The sequence below is a fragment of the Strix uralensis genome, chromosome 16 (assembly GCF_047716275.1).
Source record: "Strix uralensis isolate ZFMK-TIS-50842 chromosome 16, bStrUra1, whole genome shotgun sequence".
NCBI lineage: Eukaryota > Metazoa > Chordata > Aves > Strigiformes > Strigidae > Strix > Strix uralensis.
The window spans coordinates 2,938,872-2,962,755 of NC_133987.1; the positions used below are offsets into that span (position 1 = coordinate 2,938,872).

General features: G+C 45.1%; 1 protein-coding gene across 6 annotated transcripts in view; it reads right to left on the minus strand.

The window, feature by feature from the left end:
• PIGQ (phosphatidylinositol glycan anchor biosynthesis class Q) overlaps positions 1-23,884 on the minus strand; it is a 38,457-nt gene that overhangs the window by 9,466 nt on the left and 5,107 nt on the right. For 5 of the 6 annotated variants that reach the window (XM_074886055.1, XM_074886056.1, XM_074886057.1 and 2 more), the window contains exons 2-9: positions 22,413-23,113; positions 16,932-17,063; positions 15,650-15,770; positions 9,706-9,832; positions 8,542-8,695; positions 5,813-5,924; positions 3,858-3,938; positions 2,734-2,848 (exon numbers count right to left, since the gene is read on the minus strand). In XM_074886055.1, coding sequence (XP_074742156.1) covers positions 2,734-2,848; positions 3,858-3,938; positions 5,813-5,924; positions 8,542-8,695; positions 9,706-9,832; positions 15,650-15,770; positions 16,932-17,063; positions 22,413-23,113 — 1,543 coding nt within the window. Of the gene's footprint in view, positions 1-1,689; positions 1,830-2,733; positions 2,849-3,857; positions 3,939-5,812; positions 5,925-8,541; positions 8,696-9,705; positions 9,833-15,649; positions 15,771-16,931; positions 17,064-22,412; positions 23,114-23,884 lie in introns of all 6 variants that reach the window. The other variant, XR_012631157.1, reaches the window with a different exon arrangement.

Sequence of the window (23,884 nt, forward strand, 5' to 3'; positions counted from 1 at the left end):
GCATTTTGCTGGATTGTATTGAAACATGGGCTTGCCCAGTGCCTTCAAAAAGATGTCTGAGTACCCTGGGTCTCAGTAAGCAAATGCGCTGGATGACAAAAAGTGTTCAACGTGATTCATTGAGTTTTGGCTAAGAGGAAGTGTCTAAGCCATTCCAGGAACTACTTTGCAGGCAGGCAATTTGTCAGAGAGAGGCAGAAACAAGTGGGCACTGAAGTTGTAGGTATGAGGTCGAGCACTCTAAAGCCTTATCCTAGGAACAGCCCATTAGACCAGAAAATGCTGCTTCTGAAGGTCATGGCCACACACTTCCCTTCTACAGCTGCAAGCCAACAATCTCTTATTTAGGTTATTTAATTGTTCAAGAGTCTTAAACTTCTAAGAAAATACATGCACAAAAAGACTATAAATTTATTTTAGAATGACCTATAGATTACTACAATGCTCAGAGGAGTCTGAGCAATTCACTTCACAGAAAAAGCAGGAAGGCTTAGTCTACTGCAGATCATTCTAGCAGAGAACCCCTAAACTATTCTGTCATTGCCAGCCAACTCCCGAGCTCAGGGTTCTGCTTTTTCTATATACAGGCATCATAGATGGCACAAGAGAGGTCAGGACATGAACCTGTTTGCTTTGTTTCACATGACAGCACACTAAAGCAAGCTCCCTGCTTGTTTGTATTTCAGTAATCACGGAGACACCACCACGACAGGTCCTACAGAACCATGACAAAACTTGCCCCGAAGTTTGTGATGTGAATATTGGGAAAGGGGGAAAGAGAAATACAGAGAAAATGAACTGACCTGTTCATGATCAAACAGTATGTTGGTAACTTGTGTGTGGGCAGAGTTTGAGACCCCTGAACCTCACTGCTATGTCTTACTTCAGACTATAAATCGACATCACAGTGTACCCATCCCAACCAAGGTGGCATCCCTTGAGCTGACACTGGGCGGACAGAACTCTTACACAGAGGACATCAGCTTTGATATATGTGCAAAAGGCTTTTAAAGGTCCAAAGTATTTCATTTCAGATGTGCAGAAAGAAAATATGGATTTTGTTTCTGGTGTGTGGATGGATCCTTCACCTATCCCGGCCCAGGCTTCATCAATGTCATATTTTGTCAATTCAGAAACTGAGTCAAAGAACTTGGAGGCCAGATGCCACGACTGAACTGAGTTGAACTTAAACACTGCACTAACCCCTTGCTGACAGGAAAAGCTATCCATTCATGTTGGTAGAACCATCCTGATGGTGCCTGTAAAACCAGCTGCCATAACATATGCCAGAGGATGTCCTATCCAAGTTCTGTGTCTGAAAAGGGAGATAAAACCTAAGCAGTGAGGACATCAAGTGATGTGTACTCTCTAAAGTCCTTTGAATTTGATTCAACTGCTCCATCTGTTACGACTGCAATGACATGTTTTTGCGCTGGGGCAGGAACACAGGCTGCAGAAATTCTCAGAGATGCCTCTTCATCTAGCAGACAGCATGGCACTGCAGTGTTCTCTTTCTTAAAATGTTTAAGAGGAGCAAACAAACAGCCAACAAAGAAACTACGTCAGGTAACAAACTCAACTGAGAGGACAATCCTCTGCCTGGGTGGAGGTTTACTACCCTGCAGTAGGTAGCTGGCTGAACAAAACAGAGGAGTAATCTAAGACTGGTGGCCTTACATATGGCCTTACATCTCTCAGTGGTAACAAGATTTCCTTCTGCCCTATGACCTGCTGTTTACTGGGTCAGTTTTCTTCAGCAGCTTCTCCTGTTCTCCAAAGAGAGCCCTGAAGGGTTAAGAAGTTTCTGCCAGGAAATTCACAGGAACCTGCTGAAGGGACACATGGAAAAGCAACAGAGTTGGTAACATGGCTCAGCTACACCTTCCCAAAATCAAGCCTGGCACTGCTCCAACAGACAAAGCTGGTATGGGTTGCCTCAAGCTTCCATTGCATTTGATGACTAGCTTTGGTTTAGTGATGATCAAGCTCTTTCTTGTATTTTAAATTCCTTCTGCATGCTCTTTAAATGGATGAGAGATAATAATTTAGACATGCTTGATTTTAACTAGATTAACCACAGCTGTTGACAGTTAAACCCATTCCAAAATGACCCTTTACTCTGGTGCCAACCACGGCTGATGGTTACTAAAAGTGGAAAAACAATGAATAGTTTAAAACGGTGACAGATTAGTCTCAAGAAGAGAATGATTATCTGAAATCTGCCCAGAGCTCTGAAGTTAATCCAAACACCTCAGCTCAGGACTTCAGTTAGTCAAGTCAGCACAAAACTGAAGCAGTTCCATCGATTCACAGCCACTGTAGATCCAGCCCTCTGAAACAGCAGACCTCCAAGTATTTTTGTAATTTGGCTCATTTCAGAGCCCAAATCCCCAAGGTTAACAGCATGCTTAACTCTCAGAAGTTCTACATGGCCTGGTACTCTAGAACTGGAATCAAAAGATGAACTCATTTATACAGTGCTTGTTTGGATGTCACTTTTAGTTGCCACAGGCTTTGTAAACGTGCTCCTGATTCTGGGTCAGCATCAAATTTCTTTCCATTGACATCCTCATCCTGCTCCTTGCTGGAACTGATGGACACCTGCACGACCTGAGCCTTGGGTTCTCTCCTGCCCCCCTGCATCCTTCTATTCAGAAACTACCCATTGCATCAAAATTAAATGCATAATGCAAAATCCTTGAACTTCTGCCTGTACAGTGCTGAAGGACTTACCTGCAAGTCTGTAGGATCTGCAGAGCCGAAGGATGATTGAATAAAGAGGCAGAGAGTCAATCAGGTCAACCAGCAAATGTATCAGGCCTTGCACAATCACCACCAGCAAACGGAGCTACAAAGAAGTTTAACAAGAAGATCTCAGAGAAACAGGAGATGCAACACTTGCAAATTCATGAGCTGATCTGCAATCTGACATTGTTGTGTGCTAAGCTAAAGCCTCCCAAAGTGGGTTTGACGTCTAGAAGTGCTGGGCATCCAGACCCTCTGTGAGGCTCCTTGACAATCTCAGCTTAAGGGTGTAACTGAAATGAAGCTCCTATGGTTGTAGAGGCTGTCACCTGCAAGGACATGAGAGCTACTCTACTTTCAACAGTCATAGTCTAAAGAGGAGAATTCAGGCTTCCATTTCTGGCCAACTCCATCACTGTGTGTCAGTGCATGTAAACTTTTCTCTCTCCAACAGTGAACTGCAGTAGCTTATTTCTGCCTGACGAAACCCCATGTAGAGCATCTAAGCAAGAGCAAAGCAGTCAGAAATGAGCTTCCTGCTCAGTGCTTTTTGTCCCCCGATTAAAGCACCTCCTTTTGTCAGTGCATTTATTTTTGCTGCCAAGCTCATCTGAAAAGAGAGCGTTTCAACATCTTTTTTGAGCCACGTGATGGCCACTGTCTGTGGAAAATTTTGCTCCAGACAGGCCTCAGAGTGGACTAGTCATATTGGGGGAAGAAGAGAAAAATAAAGAAGTCCAACCTTCTGAGCAAAAACTGGCTGAAAGCATTTAACATGGCAAGCTAATTTCATGGGAAAAAAAAAGTTCTGGATCAAACTAGAGGGGCTGTCACCCCAGATGTGGGATGGAAAGATAAAAAAATGACTTCTGAGTGAAAGGGAGGGGAACAGCTTGTCCTGCTGAACAGGATTTGCTGGGAATTCCCTTTGGAGAAACAAAACCATGTATCTTGATTTCCACTTGCTTGGTCTACAGGGGCTGTGTAAGAACCCTTCCTGGGACACCCAGACAAATTTGTATTTTCTTTGTGGATGACAGTAAATGACTAGGAAACCTTTTTTTAATATCTCAGAAGACAGTATATGACTAGCTTCAAGGGTTAAACCTTACCAGGGTAAACACCAAATAATACAGAGCAGTTGTAGGCAGGAGGAACAGCAGGATTGTAAATAGCAAAGTGCCAATAAATAACTAGGGAAAAAAAGAAACACAAGCAATTACTAGCAAAGTAATGGCTAAATAAAATAAAAATAAAAGAATAGGAAACTGTGAGACAATGAAAGTTTGCAAGGCTCATTAATGTGGTTTTTTACTCCCTAAGCGAATAACGCTGTTACCTTGAATATTCTCAGTACTTCTCTCACTGAGACTTTTCAGAAGATTCCCTATTACAAGGCTATGTTTGGAAAGACAAGTAAGTTGGATCCTGACAGCATTTTTTCCTTTGTAGACAATACTCAAGATTTCCTATCTCAGGTCAGCTTCCTTAGGAAACAAGACTTACATGATCATGCCATTTTTCCACTGCCTATCCCCATAAGTTTTAGAGCCATTGGTCAGTTTTTACCAGAAAAATGTGAAAGGGTACAAAGAAGTAGAAATTTCATAGGGAATTTTTTAGAGAGAATTGAGACGTATTTTTGTTCTTCTTTGTTTTAGCAGAACACCTGGTGAAAAGCTGACAAAATCTGGTTGATAAACACTCCCAGCAGCAGCAGCTGGCTGGTCAGTCCAGCCACAGGACTTCTGCCTCTTGCTCAGCAGGAAACTGGGAGAGAGAAAGAAGCTGGAGTTACTGGGGTGGGGGGGAGCGATATGCAGAGGATGAAGGAGAAAAATCCATAGGAAAGCAGGTGTCATTAGCTCCACTGCCCACAGAAAAAGTTATTTTTATTCTGGGCCAGCCCAGCTGGTGTAAGCCTAACAAATTTCAACTGGAGAAATGCAGATTTAAGACGAATAGGGATCTGACTCTTCAATTTTCAGTCACCACTTTCAGAACAGAGAGGCCACAGGAACACAGGGCACTGCCATTTCTGCAAAAAGAGATCATGGCCGTGGTATATTATGAAAGAAAATAACCCAGACAGCCGTGTCAGAGGCGGAACAACACCCAGCTTTATGCACATAACCAGAAATAGATCATAACCCAAATCCATTCTCTTCACAGCAGTTGTTTCTCTCCTCCTCTGTCACTCCACTGCAGTTGCTTAACATCTCCGAAAGTCTTTTAAGGTCTGCTTTGAACGTCTCTTCCCACCCAGGCCAGTGACATAATTCCCACTGGCCTCCAGAACAGCAGGATGAAGCCTGAAGTGCCAAATCAACTCTCCTCAAAGTACACAGGGACCGAGCCCTGATGCAAACTGTCTTCCTGGCACAGAAGCTTTCAATCACCAAAGAAACAGAAAAATAGCTCCTCCACTGTGGTGTAAGAAGCTCAAGGTTATCTGTTGCAATGGAGAGACAGGTGCTGGCCCTGGAAGTTACCAAATATTATTGTATTATTTTAGTGATGTTTGCAACTGCTGGCGTGGAGTGGTTCAGGCTCTGATGAACTTTTGCATGGCATTTCAGAAATTAAAAAGAGCTTACAGCATTTGACAAAAAACTGCCTCTGCTGCTTGAGTGAGAATGTGTGGGCCAGGCTCCAGCGCAACGTGAATGAAACGGGGCCTTTTAATAGAAACGCTGGCATGTCTGTTACTGTGGCAACACTGCTGGGCACCACTTTTTAAATTGCCTCCCTCCCCCATACCCACTCCCATGCTCCCGGAGCTGTGAGCATCTGCAACACCCACTGCAGTTCACCAGGGTGCCTTGCAGGTGCTCAGCACTTGCCAGAATTAGGCCCCCTGAACATGCAGAGAAGTGAAGGCGTGCTGCGGAGCAGCAGAGTCCAAGAATTTGGTTGAAAAGCCACAGATGCAGGGAGCTGGAGCATGCACTTGTTCTGGGAACCACAAAGCCTCCCGTGGCTTCTGTCTCAGTGTTAGCCAAAGCAGGATAGGATGGCCCTGCCGTGGGCAGCAGCCTGCAGCGAGCCCCCGGTGCTGCAGCACTACCTGGTCCAAGTCATAGGAGCAGGAATCCACCCGCTGCCGCAGGACGTTCCACTTCTTCCCACGGAACAAGCGCCAGAGAGATGACAGGCCGTAAATCTTCAGGCAGTAGAGCCTGAGCAAAGAGAAGACGCTGTGCATCAGAGCTGCGAGTTCCCGAGCTTCAACACAAAACAGCTGTCATCATTACACCCCTGCGCCCACTCACTTACCGACGCCGCAGAACTCAGGGCGGCAAAAGAAATCAACCCGAGAATGACGCAGATAAAATACTAATTGCTCAGTCAACCGGATTTGGGCTCGCCCCTGGCACAGGCAAAGCAGGCTACTGCAGACAGCTCTGGACCACTGGAGGGTAACGGCCATGCCGTGTCCCAGGGCTGTGGCAAGGCTCTCGATTTCTGCCCCTCTTGATGAAGAGGTTGGCATATGGGAAGTGGCAAGTGCTGCTGGAGGGTGGCCCCTATGAGCAGCAGCAATCTCCAGGTCCATGCAACCACCTTCCCTGCAGCAAAAGAAGCAGCAAGCTCATTCCCCCAAGCTCACCTCAGTTTCTCCAGTTTAGAACTGCCCTGTTGCCCTTGCTTCACAACCCTTCCACAGCAGGAATGGCCGAAGTCTTACCCCTCACACTAGAGTCAATGCAATTCAATTTTGGCCCCACAGCACCGAGAGACAAAGGAGAGGACTGGAGCCCCTGCACCTTCTTTACTAAAGCACAGCTTCGAACATCCTTAAGAGTGGGAAGAGACCACCTAAGCGGCTGGTGGCCCCTATCACATCCTTTCCTTAGGTTTTCCTAACTTGGTGCTATGACACTTGGAGCGACTTCCCTCCCAGAAAAATGGCAATGGTGAGAGAAGCTTGGGGTGATAAGGGGTGGGAAAGAGACACCCCTACGGAATAATATTGAGGAAGAAAGAGCCCCTGTCATGGAGAAGAGGCACAAAGAGCCCTGGGCAGCAGTGTCCAACGTACAGGGATGTAAAGAAAGGGGACATAGCCAATCTGTGGGGCAGAACGGAGCCTGAGAAAGCCTGAGCTACAAAAGCCAGATTGGTTAACCCGCCTAGTTAAGGCGTGGAGGCTGCTCAGATTTCAAGGCAGCATTGTGAAAGCAGAGGCAAGGAGTCTTATCCAAGAGAAAAATCTGGTTTGAGGAACACCAACTGCTTCAAGGAATTGGCAGGGTGCCCCCAGACTGGCAGGCACAGCTTGGTGCACTAATCCCTAGGCAGGAGGGTGCCCAGGACAGCTCCTCCAGGTTGCTGGTACACACCTGCCCTGTGACTCTGACTAAGGCCACCCACTCCCCCGCACACCCCGACATGACACCAAGCGGGTGTTCCTGCTGTAGCACCTGCCCCACCTTCCCTGGCTGTCTGCACATACATGCCTGCTCTTGTTTCACTCTGTGGTTTGTTTCAGAAGGGGATCTCAGGCTTCACCAGCACCTGAAACCAGCAAATTCTTCCGCCAGCTGCAGGAACGCAAGGTGCTGTGGTGGCTGCGTTGATGTGGGTGACTGCTATCGCTTCCTGACTCTCCACGGGGGGCACCTGGCACAGCAGGGGCAGCTCGGTGCCAGCAGCAAGATAACATACTCTATACTTCTATACACTTCTAACGAACATCCGAGGCGGGTAGACTGGCTCCCTGCAGCTCGCAAGGGAAAAGCAATCAGCTGAGAAAATGCTTTTCCTATTTCCACTCTCTGCACAATTAGGAGGAGCAAGGCCACTCCTCACAGACCAAAACAGAAATTCCAGTAATTAGAGGTGCTGGGAAGAGACTCCCCATTACTGACATTACTGATTTCGGGTGTAAGCCCTATGCTCACAACAGACCTGATTCATAAATCATATCTCAGCATTTCTAACCATTCCCTAAACTATCCATAACTAAAGTTCTACTGTTTCTTCTGTTTGCAATGTAAAGCCCTCTGTTCACAGCCTGGTGAGGAACGATGACCATTCTGTAGTTTATAAGTCAAAAGTTCCTTTATTTATTACTTTCTCTCTCACCTGTTTGGCAAGAGCAGCTATCCTCCAGTGGCCTGTGTGACTCCTTGCTGCAGCACATGTTAATGGGAGGCAGAAGAGAGCACGTTGGTGGGCACCATCTGCACAGTAACTCCGACGTGCCCCAGACGTGCCCCAAAGCCCCCTGCACTCCCACACGCTCCCTCAGGGCCTCTGCCCAGCTCTCAGCTCATGGGGCCCTCCAGTAGGTCCAGACAATGACACCAGGATGGTGTCACAGCCATGCTGTAACCCCAAACCTGCCATCTGTGCTCTGTGATGCAGACAAGAACCACGGAAGCAGGGCAGAGGCAGGGACTCTGGGGCTTCTCCAGAAGGACAAGGGTTCCCCTTTCTTCCTCCTCTCCTTCAGTTCCCCTCAAATTTACTGGGCAGGGTGCAACTGAAAAGAGTACTATAAGGTTGAATCAAAGGGACGGGGTGAACTGCTTTCTTGTCCTCTGCCTGTCATGTAGTTTTATTTTTCCACTATCACAACAAATAAATATTTAAAACGCAGGAGAACTGAAAGATAGGTTGCTTCTACTACTGTGGTCATCATTTCTACATGCATAAAAGAATGCAATAAATTAATTGCTGGCTAAACTGCGAATTAAAGAGAACTACACCAGAATTGAATGCTCCACAAATTAAAGACATGGCCCTTCTCTCCAAACATACCCAAGACACAGCCAAGAGAGATCAACTCACCTGGCTCCATAGACATAGAAGCAGTAGATGTGGAAGGTCAGAAGCGCAATGATGTCGGAGAGGATGCAGAGAGCCACGGTCAGGCCCAGACAAGCTGACAGACCAACGTACCAGAGGATCATCTCAATGAATGGGGACATCAGGTGGATGTAGCCTAGTGGACATTGCAGGGTGTCAGTATTTGACTGAAACATCTTCCTGCTGACACTCTCAAAAGACTGATTCCCCCTGCCCTAGCACATTGCTCCAGAAATCATAGCCACAAAAAACCAGAAGCAAAACTGGGAAACTCCTTTAGATGCCATCTTCTGTTTAGGAGGGACAACAAAAACTCTCTTTCCCCCAGGGTGTCTGTCCAGGTGTGCCAGCTCTGTGAGGAAGGGGAGGACATGCTTAGCTGGAACAGAGCAGTCACCTTGCTCCACACGCAATTTGCTTCTCTAGATTTGCGTCCAGGTTCCTAATTACATTTTTAACTGCACACATCAACCTTTTCTACAACCATTCCCATTTTCTTGCTACTCCCACAAAAGCTACCATGTGGCTTTTGTAAAACAAACCAGTGTGGAGGCATACAGTCTTTTTCATCACTGAAGTGGAGCAAAGTCACAGTAACAAGACCATACTTGATTGGTGAGCAAAGTAAATCAGTCTAGTAACCAAGGAGTCCATGTCCATCATGACTGTACTCCTTTATCAAGACACTTATCAAGGATAGCAGGGGTCTGCTATTTCAAGTAGGGACTTGAAATAATGAAGTTGCATTAAGCTGAACTCAGTGGTAGGACAGGGTTGCCATTTGCATCCCGAGAGCACACTCCTCATCCCTACCTTATCAGCTGCCTCTTACACGGCAAAGACTACGAAAGCCTCATAGACCTAAAGCCTTTCCTTGGACACTCACCACTAATGGCACCAAGTAAGCAAGCTGTGTTGTGATTTGCACTTCGTGCAAAGCATCAATACAAGCACTTTATTTAATATGCATGACTTCCTTCTGTGGGAATCCACCTTTGGCTTGAGTTCCCACAGCAGGAAGACTCACAGACAAGTTTTTACTTGCAGTAATGCATCTTGATTCATTGTTCACCTCTAGGCAAACATTAAACACTCAGAAGGGAAGAGATGAAAAGGGAGGCTGGAAAGTTAAACAATTGCACTTACTAATCCAAAGATGGATGTGGTAAAGGAAGAAGCGGCCCAAAACCTGATCCAAAGCTCGGTTCATTTTCAGTCCAGCTGGTGCTCCCATTAGCCACTGGAGCAGGTCCTGGAGCTCTTCAGCTACGTGCTACAAACACATGGAAGTAAGGCACCTGAGATAAAAGACTGCTACCGCCCTGAGCCGGTCCAGTGCACCGTACATGCCGCCCCCTCCCCAGTATTCTTACCACACCCTTCAAACCAACGGAAAAAAAAATCCAAACAACCACTTTACAGGCAGCTAGTTAAATCAGGAATGCACCTTTATGGACTCTTTACTGAATCCAAACATAACAGCAGAGAGGAAGCTGAACTGCTTAAACGGTCTCAGTGCCAGGAACATGAATCTAGTGTTTGTTTATGGCCACCTCTGGTAGACTTGCACAGTATGAGTTCTTGCTGTAATGAAAGTTCTTGAAATAGATGGCAAATGCTGGTGCCCAAATTGACTTCTTTGGACAGTCAACTGAAACGTCACAACTGAGCAAGTAAGCTATCTACAGGAAAGGTTGTCAGGATTTTAAAAGGGGGAAGATGGCAGCTCACTCACGGGCAACAAAAGTGAATTTTTACAGATAACCTGTATGTGTTTACAGCAGGGTACAAAACACAATTATACAAATGTATTTCATACATAAAAAAATTTTCTTGAGACTCTGTGGTGTACTAGGCAAGATTATCCATGCCATATAGCACTGATCTTGCCCACCACTATTGTGTCTCTGTGCAAGGCTTCATGGAGAGATACCCATGGCATCCCAGTAAAAAAGAAGTCCTCTGAATCATTGAGAAAAAAGCCTAATGGAGCTCATCCCCAAATCACTGAGGGCTTTGACTCACAATTTCTGGTGATTTAATCCCAGGCTGATATTATTTATTGATTTTTCTCTTTCTACTCCACTACTCTGCCGGAGGTTCCCCTTGCAGTTGACAGGGCAGAAGATGAGGTGGCTCTGCTCCTCGGTAGTTTGCACCTGACCTACTCACCTAAGCTGAAACCAGCGGTAAAGTCCATTTACCAGGCTGTGAACTGAGGTAGCTGAGAGTGGTAACCTCCAGCAAACAGGTGGGGAACATACCTGGAAGAAGTGACCTCTCACACTGTCCTGCATGAACAGAGATTGGGAGTAAAAGCTTTCTACCTCTGAAAATCCCACTTACAGTCAAGTCCATGCAAGTGAATTGCACTGCAAATGGTGCATGTGTAGAAGAATCAAGACTGCTACCTAAAGCTGATGATGCACTGCAGCCCACTTTCCCCATCATTCATATGGATAATTTCCCTAAGGGGAAATTACTTCCAAGGAATGATTCCATGTTATTTACTAACCAACAGGATCCTTGCAAAATGAGATTGTAAACATTTACTTTTGGCAAAATGAAGGGCTCCATCTTCAACTTATCCAAAAGGATTGCCTTTTTATTTCATTCATTTTCCCTCTGTCTCACTGCAAGTCAGAACTGATTTGAACCCATGGATCTTACCTCTGTGGCTGTGTTAGCTACTTTATAAATAGACTGTTTTTAATATTTAAAGTGTTGGATTGGTAACTTAGAAAAAGCATTTGGGGATTTTAATGAAATATTTAAATGCTTGAAAGCAGTCCTTCAGCAAGGCTGTTTTTCAGCACTGAATACTTCTGGAGGCTGCCAGTCCCAGAGCTGCTACTAAATTCTGACAGGGGCATGCAGCTCTGGGAAGGTGCCCTAGCTTGCCATTATTTAGCTGGGCATAGCATTTCAAAACATAGTCCTAAGGCATAAGCTTTCAGGTTGTTTTCCAGCCAGATATTTTAGGACTGATCAATAGCAAGTAGAATCAGAGAAGGTGACTGGGAGTCCAATTCTCCTGTTGCAGTCATGAATAGTGAATGCGTGCAGGATTAATAAGACAGAGTGAATTGGAAGTGTTTCATAAAGGGGTGTAGGGACATTACCAACTAGAGACTAAAGCTAACATGGTTTAGATGAGATCACTGTGGAAATACTTCCTTTACTGTCATGCTCCTCTTCCTAGTCTCCATACGCAGAGGGTCTAATGGTGATGTGACAGGGATGGAGAAGGACACACAGAGCACTGTGAGTGGGCACCGTGGGCACTGGGAAGCACACGGCAAACTTCCTGAGCAGAGCATCTAGTGCAAGTCAGGGCAAGCAGAGCCAAAGCACTCCCTACCAGAGGGATTTGCCCTGCATCTGTTGGAGGCGTTTGGGGCTCTAAGTTGTACTATTTTACCAATTATGTATATTGAATATTATCAAAGAATATTTTCCAGGAAGTGTCCTCTCTGCTTGCTTTGTTTATGGATTAGCAGAACATGACTGAATAGGAACTTACATCCAATTATCTCTAAGCCCCAGTAACATTTTTGGAGGCACTATCTACGATAAATATTTAACGGTTTCAAAGAGATTACAGCTTAAGAAAAAGAGACATCAACAAGGATGAAAGAGGTGAAGGAGAAAAAAAAAAAGAAGATGGTTTATAAGCAGTTCTTTTTAAAACAGACAAATGTAGCCCTTTGAATAAGGCTGAGGGGAGACCTCATCACTCTCTACAGCTCCCTGAAAGGACATTGTAGAGAGGTTGGTGCTGGTCTCTTCTCACAGGTGATCAGTGACAGAACAAGAGGGAACGGCTTTAAACTGCAACAGGGGAGGTTCAGACTGGACATCAGGAAAAAATGTTTCAGCGAAAGAGTGGTCAGAGAGTGGAATAGGCTGCCCAGGGAGGGGGTGGAGTCACCATCCCTGGATGTGTTTAAGGGTCGTTTGGATGAGCTGTTGGGGGATGTGGTGTAGGGGAGAACTTTGTCGAGTAGGGCTGAGGGTTGGACTCGATGATCCCAAGGGTCTTTTCCAACCTGAATGATTCTGTGATTCTGTGATTCTGTGAATTGGGTATTTTTGAAAGAAGGTTGTTGTGGAAGGCAAAAACAAGGACAACCATTGGGAAGCCTGGTGGGAGCATGAGGACGGAGGAGGGTAGGAGTTGTGAGGGCACCTACAGGGAGAAGATTATTCACATTTTCCATTCTTGGAATTGAAAGCTTGCTCCAAAAATCAGCCCTTCGTATTGCATACAGCTACTTGCCAGTTACTCCCTAGGTGTCTCTGAATCACATCTGCCTCATTTACTGACAAAAGCAACTTGTTATTACAGTCAGCACAGGGCAGCTCATCAAGCTGTGAAAGTGGGAGCTGCAGTCAATGATGTCTTGTGCATCATCAACAATGCTAGCTAAGTGCTGATTTGAGAACCATTATATCAGGGGATGACGAATGATGGCTAGGGAACACGGCTCGATCCTCACGTCAGCAGGCTGAGCTTATGACCCTGGCAGTTGCTGAGAGCCAAAATAACCTACCTGCATCTGCCTCCTTCCAGAGAGATATTTGCTAGGAAGAAGAATGAGCACTGTATCCAGTCCCCACACAGCTACAATTTTGTCAATATTAAAATGAACCAAACCAATAAGGTTATAGGCTATATAAAGTTGGTTTGTCAATATTAAAATCAATCAAATCAATAAGGTTAAAATAAGGTTATGTATATAACCTTATTATATATATTATAATAAATTCTATAATGTTCTATTTACTAACAGATACAGAGATGTAAGGTCAATGCCATCATCAGATCTGGGGCACATATCAAAAGCAGAATAGCAAGGAGCACTAGGGAAGGAAAACTAACTCATTCTGCACATGGGAAAGTTTGTGTTACTGAACTTGGCAACACGTAAGCACTTGAGAAAGCCCAAGTGATGGGAATAATGTGTACCAGATGGACACTCAGCAGTGAAGAGGAAACCTACTGCTGAATGGCTTAAGGGGAGATTTTGCTGTCATACTGGAAAAGAAGTGGTGCTGGCTTGCACACCACATGCTGAAGTCATTGGTATATTTTGGGATTGCTCAGATCTGCATTTTTTAGGGCCTGCACATAATGCATATAAATCAATGCCCACTGAAGGCAGTAAAAGGACTCCAAATGATTTTATGCCCACAATCTAATATGCTTGAAAGAAGAAAGTAAGTCTGGAAAGTAAGAAGAGTTGTAAGTGGCCTGAACTGACAAGGTTGGAGAATCAGAGAAGAAAGGCACTGACTACCAGGCTACCCACACAAGGAGGAGTTAGCACTTCCAGGGAGTAAGTAAACAGCTCTTGGTGACTGCAAGGTAATGAAGTCCTCACATGTAGGAGACATGGTGAAAATAACTGACACTATGATGTGTAAGTTGAGTGACAGATGAGCTAAATTACTGAAAAGAAAGAGGAATGAACGAACAACTCCCACGAGCAAGCCTACCCAGGACAGGTGCTGGGATTAGATACACCTTGAGCACGGAGAGCGTCCATCTGCCAAAGACACTGGGCAGATGGAACCCCTCCTGGAGCCACCTGTGCAAACAGGAACACAGCCAAAAGCCACTTCCTTGCAGACTTGTTAAGGAGTCAGCTTTATGAGAGCTGGACATCTACAGTAATCCCATAGGGAAATCTCTAGAGAACTTAAAACTTCTCCAGCTTAAATATCTGTAAGGAATAAGACTTAGAAAAATATTTCTAGCGTATAGCTCAAATAGAAGAGCAAGTGCATTGCAAGAATTGGGGTCCTTTCTCCCCCACCACTGCTGCTGAATAGTGTCTGCAGCAATCCTTAAAACATGCAATCCTTAAAAGTTTGACTATGAAAGATAACAAAAATAGCAATAATCATGACCCACAGCTATGCTGGACACTCCATACACACTTTCTGAAAGCACAGCATGTACAAGAATGATCTATGGCTTGTAACAATTAAAAGGTTAGACATAGACCAAGCAGATTATCATCAAGGAAAATGTGAGCTCTTCCCAAGAAAGACAGCATAAGTAGGAAAAATAAATTGGTGCTGTAATTCTCTAATCAGAATAAAATTCCTCCCAACCAAGAATCTGGAGAAAGAGCAAAGGGAGGACATTCTCCAGCAGCTAGAAGGAAATCAATGGGAAGATCCACCTTCTCTCCCAGAAATGAAAGGAAAGTGGGCAGAGAAAGGATTAGACTGTGCAGCTGCATGACAGCGCTCAACACTGGCTGCACATGTATTCCCAAAACAAGAAGCTCTTAAAATGGAGCTAACTTCAGACTGCTGGTCTGGTCTCCAGCCTCTGAGGTACATTATATGTTCCTTACTGCCACTAAACAGATATACTGGAGTACTACACCTAAAATGAGCCACTGGAAAAGCAGTTCAGTATGAGTCACACTTGTTCTTCATGAATTTATGCTGATGCAGAGGGATCTTAGTGGGCAAGAGGAGTTATGTTTGAGAAAATCACAGGACACAGCAAGTTTTCCTAGGTTACCATCTGTACACCAGAGCTCTTAGACAGGATTTTTCAGGTGTTTGCATCCTGACTAGCTAACGCCTTTGGATTCCCCCATGAAATTCCTCTTCACAAGCACAGCTGCACTGCTTATCAAGTTTGACTTTTCAGCAGTTTATCAGATTCAACTCAGGTTACAGACTTTTTTTTTTTCCCCAAATGCCCCATATAGCAACAACCTGAGGACACTTCTTGTCAACTCCAGAATAAAAGCATTCTGGCTCAATAACCACTCAACCTGCAGCTGCAGAGCTCTGTCCAAGCCACAATTGTTACTTTAGGAGCTGGAGCAGCCCTCCAGTAAACATCTAATCACTACTCATTGCACATACAAAGCAGAGCTGTGCTCCCTTTGAGCAGCTCCAGCAGGTTTGATTTGAAGATTTCACTGTTCTTGAGGAGACCTAAGACAGGCCTGTCTCTGAAAATCTTCTGTGTAAGGCATTGCCTCCTTACAGCTACCCCAGGCGTCAAGAGCTGGTCAGTACCCACAGCAGGTGAAAGAGAAACTGCTTTGGCCAGACTTACATCAGCCACGGGGATAAGAGTGTCAGCAAGGTGACCAATTCGGTTCTTTCTGTACAGCCAGGACATCAGCAGTATCCCCAGAGCCACATCAACCAGCAGAGAGACAAAGATGTTGGCTTTCCTGCATGCGGGATAAAGAGAAATAGTGTTAGAGAAAAAGGAAGGACAGTGTTTTAATGTTTCAATGACAATTGTCGGCTTCGCTTTACATAGCATCTTTCATGTCCCAGGGACACCAGGATAATTTCCTGAAGAGGCATGGTGTAGAGATCTTTTGACTTTCACTGGTCTGCTGCTACTTCTGTGGCCAAACATGGAGCCACTCAGAGCCTGCAAAACCTTTTTTAGTAAAGGGAGTGAAGAGAGGGATTGAAGCTACAAAGAGGAATGTTAAACAATTGTGTATATACACACTCAGGGAGGGATTTACCAATACTAAGGGCACCAGCGCTTGGGAGTATCCATGTTGAGATCAGATGGCTTCCCAAGAGGTATACTTTAGTTGAACTTTAGTCAATGTAATAAATAGCGTTTCTGGGTACACAGACATACCCAGAAGGGCTGCTGAACTGTCCCTTCGCTGCTAGACTTTCTGAACAAAATTCCATGACGTGAGTTATTTGGGAAATCAGATGAAAAAATCACAGTTACTTTTGGCCTTCAAATCTGCTAATCTATTTTAAGTGTTCCCTGGGAGTGTATTACTGCAGGATCAGAGAACCACGCAGAACAAAACACGCTGTGTAATGGCCACAGGGCATTCAATATCCATCTCAGATCTCTGTCTCTCCCTGTTCCACTCACTGTGCTGCACGTTTGCTTTTTCTGTGACGCTGATCTTGTTACTGCTGTTGGAGTCTCTGGTCAGCAGTTAATGCAAGAAAGATTCCCCAAAAGAGTGGGTGAAAGAGGGGATCATTTAAACCTTTCTGCTTGTATGGAAAGTGTCAGTGAATACTGACTGCAGTTTTTGGTTAACAGCAGCATATGTGAAAGCAATCAGCTTGTGGGAGTAGTGATAGCAAAGCACTACACACATGGGCACAGCGCAAGCTTTCTGTGGGCAATATCCTGGTCGCCTTTCTCAGGCATATATCTGGCAAAAGGCATATAAACAGTGCAGGGTAAAGATCTGCAAAGTACCAGGGAGTAGAGCAAGCAAGGCGACATGACATGGTACAATGAGGACCCCGCAGCGCTGTGCGGACACGGGATCCATGGTTTGGGTTCCCCAGAGGAGACGGGGCTAGAGCAAAGGCATGCATGACTGTGTACTCCATACCTCATTAGCTGAGTCTGGTTTTGAGCCTTCTTATCGCTGCTGATGACCTGGAGGTGCTGCAGGCGATGTCCCAGCTGCTCACAAGTTGAGAGTTTGCTCCATAAGAAAGACAAAGGCCAAAACTTCAGCACCCTGTGGAAACACCATGGGAATGTCCCCTTTTGCTTTTGCCATATAGCAGGCTGTCCAGCATACAAACTCCATGCAAGACATGCAGTGCAAGGTTAAGGTTGTGCAACCAAAGATGGTGTCAACGTATTAGCATTAAAGAATATTAGATGTTAACTACTCTGTTAACAGAATTAAGGCAGCCTTTCCAGACCAAGACATCGAAAGCAGACAACCCAACCTCTCATTTCCATTCTGTAAAACCACATGCCTTGCTCCCCCAAGGAAGCCAGAAGGCAATCCTGATTCCACCCTGTGCTTTGGGATACATCACCGGGATTGCACACTGCTCTGAGTCTCCAGGAGTCAAGGCAGTTGTGTGTACAGCGCAACAACACAACATGGTGCAACTGCTTCACAAATCCCAATATTACTAATCACAAGTCTCTATCTAGTGTGAGCTTGGTATAACAAACAGCTGTGTTCTCCCTGCAGTTTCTGTCCTTTACCCTGTTTCTTTTTCTTCCACTTGATGCTTTTCTTCTTTTTTTCTTTATGACTTCCAAATTCCTTTCTCAGGCTCTTCATTTCTATCTTCTCTCCACTGCCTTGCCAAGGGTGACCAGCATTATGTAGATAACATGACATTTATCATTTAATTAGATTCCGAAGTTAACATCCGCATTAGGCTTGTAGGGGAGGAAATACTCACACAGTTCTTTTTTTATGACTCAGAAGAAAAGTACTAAATGATGCTCGATTATTTTTGGGAGTTATTTTATTACCACACAACCTATAAAGAAAGGAATGATGGCAATTAGTGTAGTCTAAAATGACACCACGGGATGCAGGCTGGTCAAAGGATGCACAGTAGCTGTACACCAACACAAAGCACCATGTTTGTTGTGGGGAATAAATGCTGATGTAGATAAAATTTGGATCACTTCTTTCCCGTACACAATGGTTGTTTCACTACTTTCACAGTGTTACACTGCTTCTTATTAAGGGTCCAGGAATCTATGTTTACTTTTAGTCACTTCCTTCACCTACTCTCTCTTACTGCTTTGGCATGTTCCTTCAGTTTACATTCATTCCAAATGCTAAAATTATTCCTGGTATCCTGCTTTGCTTTTGAAATCGTACAGCTGTTTGGATCATTAGTGAGCGTGGCCTGGAGATATCCCTGCAACGCGTGCATGCTTCCCCCACATTTCATCTGGAGGACTTCAGCCTGTCAGCCAGCAGCAGAGTGTCTTCAGGACTGGCCAGGATCAAACACAGGATGGGCAGATACAAATCACAAGGGCATGGCTCGTTCAAAATCCTGCTCAGTTCACTGTGGTTGCTATCTCCTTCCTCCCCCCCATCCTCCTGAGCCCCTTCAACCATCCTTTGTGCAAGGCTTGTCAACTTAAAAACCAGAGTGCTGAAGTCCCCCCTTCCCCCTCCCCACTCAAATTTCAGACACATTGGTTTTGAAATACATGCAGTGTACTGTGAATCATTCTTCTTAATTTGAGGCCTCCGAGTTACTCAGCTCTTCGTTACAGCCTCCCACCTTAGAGACACATGAAAGCACTGTTCTTCAGCTGACTTGTCAGGAGGTGATATCTAAAGTGGCGGAGGAAAGAGCACCATGCAGGGGAGGGAGACATGGGGGGGCAACTGGACTGGCCGCTGATCTCAAAGACCTGTGTTCACAGATTCACCGAGGCACAACTGCAGACGAGTTTTCTCTTCCAATCATATCCCAGCCCAGTGGTTACGAATTCTGGTGTGGCAACCTTTAGCTAGAGCAGAGAATTGCACTTGAAATGCAAAGAAAGGGGAAGGAGAAACGCTCTACCTGTGTGGTTATGTACAGATGGCTGAAGGTGAAAAATTACTGATCAAACCAACAGCTGCCAGACCATCTCAGTTCAAGTAGAAAGCAACGGCTCTGGGGCCCTGTGTGAAACACTCATGGGGCTGACAGTCTCCTCATCCTCTCCCAGCAACGTGTGTCTCTTACCATTCACTGCCGCACCATAACTCCCCAAACCTGAGGCTGCTAGCGTGTGGGTCACCCACACACCAGGCACCCCTGGTCAAAGGAAAGGACAGGCTGCTGCTCTCTTCTGCCTGAGGAATGTCTTGCACAAGCGAGAATGATTTCCAAAGCAGCCTCATAGCCAGGAGCACCTCCCAACATGTGCACCCACTGTAGGCTGCAATGGGTAAGTGCATCTCCTTGATTAACAGGATGGGCCCAAAAGACACATCAGAGGTCTGTGCTTGTCTGTACTATGACTGACTCTCTTTTCTTTTATCATCAGGACGACAACCTCTATTCCACTTACATAGTTTCTCTGGAAACAAAATACATACACATACTTACTTAAATAAAAATACAAACATACTGCAAAAAGCTCAATATAATAGTTGCAAGATGTGCTACGGTAACTCTCATCTCTAGGAGTACCGAGGAAGAAAGCCAAAAATATTTCTTGCGTGGTCTTCTACCTCTATGCAGTTGGACTATGCATTGCTATAAATGCTCCCACTTGTTTACCACACAGTATATAGAATGATTTTCAGAAGTGCAGTGGAAAACCAATCAAATAAAACAAAACAAAACAAAAAAACAGTGATGTTGGGTCATTGCATTATTTAAGCAGCAGGAGATCTTTGGGGTGCTTCCAAATATAAGGAATTTTAGCAATAATTTAATGTAGCCTGCATGAGTAAATCTTGATTTTCCAATTCAGTTTTTTTCCCAAGAGTGAGAGCGGATTTTTCAGACATCAGATGAAAAGCAATCTTTCCAAATCTGCATCACATGCAAATATTACAGTTCCATTAACCAGAACCCCTGGCTGTCTTTCTGCTCCTTGCTAGAAAGGGCAGGAATAATGTCTCCCTTCTGGATGAGGAATCAGAGGTCACGGTGTTTGTAAACAGACTTTTTTTTTTAAAAAGGAGCATACAGGGTTTATTGCCTCCATACTAAATCATCCTGCTGATGGGGTTTCCAGCAGAAACGGGCAAATCTAGAAGACTTTAGGCCCTTTATGAGCAGGGACTAAGCATACTGGTAGGATATTTCTGTTAAAATTAGCAGCAGTGAAACAGTTGACTGTGATGACATTTAAAATGTCAACTTCAGATTCCAAACAGTCTATTGAAATAACTGAAGTAGGATGCACAACCAGTCACCACAGCACACTAGAGAGTTTCAGCGGTAATGGAAATCCTGCACACAAGTCCCTCTGAAGAGAGAATTGCAATGGCCACCCCTTAGCACAAGGTGGTGCTGAAGAAATGTCTTAATTTGAGATGTACAGGACTTGGGAGCGCTCGGTAAGCTTGCATGGATGTCAGTGCCCACTTTCTGAGATTTCTAACGCTGCTTGCCTTGCTTCCCCAGTGCAAATACGCAAAATTGGCATACCCAAAAAAGTCCCAAGCCTCCGCAGCCCGACAGGACATCACGGATCTCTTTAGCTCTTCAAAGCTGACTATCCCTTAACGTCACAAAAACCGGGGCAAGAAAGAAGTCCTCTGACCAGAAGGAGCAAAAACCTAGTAGCTATTATTTTATGGGATGTCCTGTCCCAGCACAGGGAGGAAAGGACTGGAAGGACACCTGCATGTGACATCTTGAACCCTCCCTGCCTTGTGTATGTTGGCACAAAGGAGGCTGTACCACATATCACCTGCTAAATTGAATCAAATGACATTAAATGACTTAGACAGTCAAGCGGGAGGTTTGTTATAAAGCCAGGTACTAATCTGTGGTGTCCACGACTGATGTTTTAAAACATCTGTAAGACAGGTAAATATAATGTTGATACTGTGGGTGAATAAAACAAAACAGAAAGAAACCTATGTCTACCTTCCAAGGTTAAGAACAAGTTCAAGCTAGGTTTATGCACAGCAAGCCTGCATTCTGCCTGCTGGTATGTACAGCTGGCTGCTAGCCTGGCCACTGCTCTGGCTCAAAACGTCCATACTGGGCTTAGGAAAAGCTGAAATCAGAATAGCTCCTGATAAGCTGGGTAGCATCTATCTGTGCCCAACCTGCCAGACAGAGCTTGAGCTCCCAAGTTATGCTTAGACTGTGGCCTTCTGGAGACCTGTGAGGCTTGGGCTTAACCTGACTTTAAGCCTGATCTGAGTCCTAGCACCAATCAAAGTGGGCAAGTCTGACCTTGAGACCAAGTGCCTACGCAGGAAAGGATCATCCCGTTTGTCGGTAGTCGCACACAGTCCAAGGACAGCCAGAAAAAGGACCTTCAGAGCTGACTCCCAATCTTCTACCCAAACACAAAGTTCTTAGTTACCGTTAACAACCATTAATGCATAGTCAGTGTCTACAGAGCAGTCCCAGGAACCAGTGGTCCCCGATTATATCAGGTTTGGGTTTCACCCTAAATCTCTTCCAATTGAGTAGTCCAAACCCAGACAGTTTTCCTTTTGTGTACCAAAATGCATAACTCAACTGTTCAGAACATCTTTGCATATGAAGAGTTTCACTGTCATTCTTTTATGACAGTTATCATACAACCGGAAACCCGTTAAAAGACTCCATTCCCCACACCTTTAGGCTGTACTTGAGCGGATTTATCCATGAATACAGTAGTAGCTGTTATCCAAATTTCATCAACTGAAGCGTGCCCTTGCAGCTTGGAACCTGAACTCCACTCCCCTCTCTGGCACAACCTCTCTAGGCAGGCTGACCAGATGTGTTATTAAGCGTTATACGCAGAAGCTTCTCCCCTTCAAATCTGCTCAGAATTCCTCTTTAGTGCAAGCACTCACCACACATTACATCCTGTTCAGTTTCACGGTTGTGACAACAGGATTGCACCAAGGATTCATGTAGACTAGCATTCCTTGTAACCTGCCATGAAGTGCCAATGTTGCAGCACCACCGTCTGTTAGAGAGATGATGGATTTAGACACACTATTTGCTGATGTTTCACACCGTGGAGGGATTCATAGTGAACGTAGTAGGGAGTCCCAGCTATCAAGCCGGTAAGGAGATCCTCATGTCATTCTGTCAGCCATGGAATAGCTGGAAACCTGCTGTTTCAGCTGTGATGAAACTGAAGTAGGGCTGAGCTACCCCTGATGCAAATGGGGAGATCAGTGCCTCCCCCAAAAAGCTCCCAGCTCCTTGAAGAGTTCTACCGTATTTGAGGGAGCCTTTAGCCTTGTGTTTTCAATGAAGGTCCCCAAACTTTAACAGCAGCTCTGCAGCAGCCTGTTTCCAACAGAATGATTTTGTATCAACTGTATTTCTCACTGGGGTTGAGCAGGAACCCTGCAAATGCCTAAACATGAATTACATTTCCACGCAAAACATAAGCAGGCTGATGTCGCACCACTTACCTGCTCCTGCAGATCCCAGAGATAAGTGAAAGCAGGAATGTCAGCAGCATGCACGCAGGCACAGAGGCCTGCTTCATCAGCTCCACGATGATACTAGCTTCAACACCATCCGACTGCCAGTGGGTCAACTTGATGGGCCCATCGTCGTATCTGTCTGTCATGAACAGTATCTTACTCTTCGCCACTGTGTCAAAGATGGCAGCGAGCTTTGAAGCATCATCTGCCTGGTGGTCAGTGGAGACAGCTGTGTCCAAAGGGGGATGTAAATGGGAAAGCATGACTTTGCGCTGGTCATAGTACACCAAGATGATTTCTTCCTCCTTAGGGTTGTTAGAGTGCTTCTGAAGGGTAGAACAGCTCCAGAAGTTGCTGTCTCCCTCTTTGCTTATCTGAATCCATGGCTCATGGGAGAATATTGTCCCAAGGTCTTCCAAGAACTCACTCAGACTCTCTTCTTTCTCCTGTTTGCTGTTGCTCCATGAGCCGAGCACAGAGACACTGACTTTAGTCACCCGTTGGACTTCACTGAGATACTGCTTCACCTGGGCAGGAATAAAAGGGAAATGGACCACGGCAAGTATAACAGCAGAGTTCTGTTCGGAGATCCAGCGGCCGATCAAAATGCCACTTTCTGCTGAAGAGCAGCATGATGGAAAGAAGACTTTAAGTACCATGGCAGCAATCCTGGAAGGATGGTACACCTGCAATAAACACAGAAATAAAACTTGAGAATGCAAGAAAAATTTGAGCTGATCAAAGTCAGTGGTGAGGAGGCCCAGTCAAATTTTAAAACACTAAGTCCAACCACTTTGCACTGAAACTAGATAATGACAGTAGTGACAGCCAACAGGGATTTCAAATCAGAGAAGTATTTCAAGGTTCCTGATAATCTGCAGTCTTTGAAGTAAGGGGTGTCGAGCCTGGAGTTTCTCAGCAAAGCCCTTTTTCCAGTCTTGGAGCAGTGCTTCATGATGGTACAGAGAGGCACAGCCTGTCAGACTGGCCCAGATCAGGAATCCATCCCGCCTCGAATCTGAGATTTGACACTGGATGAGCACTGCTGGAGCACTTCCTAGAGAAGGGACTACATTGTAGCACACAGAGATGCCTCTGGGGAATATTTCCTCCTATTACTGACAATCAAATATTGGTTTATGCCATAAAGCCAGATAATTTCAGAGCCTCCTTCATCATCTAGGAACCCACAGCTGTGTTCTGCAACAAACTCACTGAACAACCTTGGTCAGACCACTCATCTCCTCTTGTCTCACTCCCTCATCTGGAAACAGAGATGATAATTTTGTCAGAAGGGACTATAGTGATTAACTGATTGAAGTTTACATAGTGCTTTTAATTCGTTAGATACAAGATCCTAAAAAAGGAGAAGCATCTCTGCTTTATCAGTGTTCTTTATCCACCATATTTTTCTTCATGTCATTAAGAAAACAACTCAATGGCTTTGTAAGAATTTT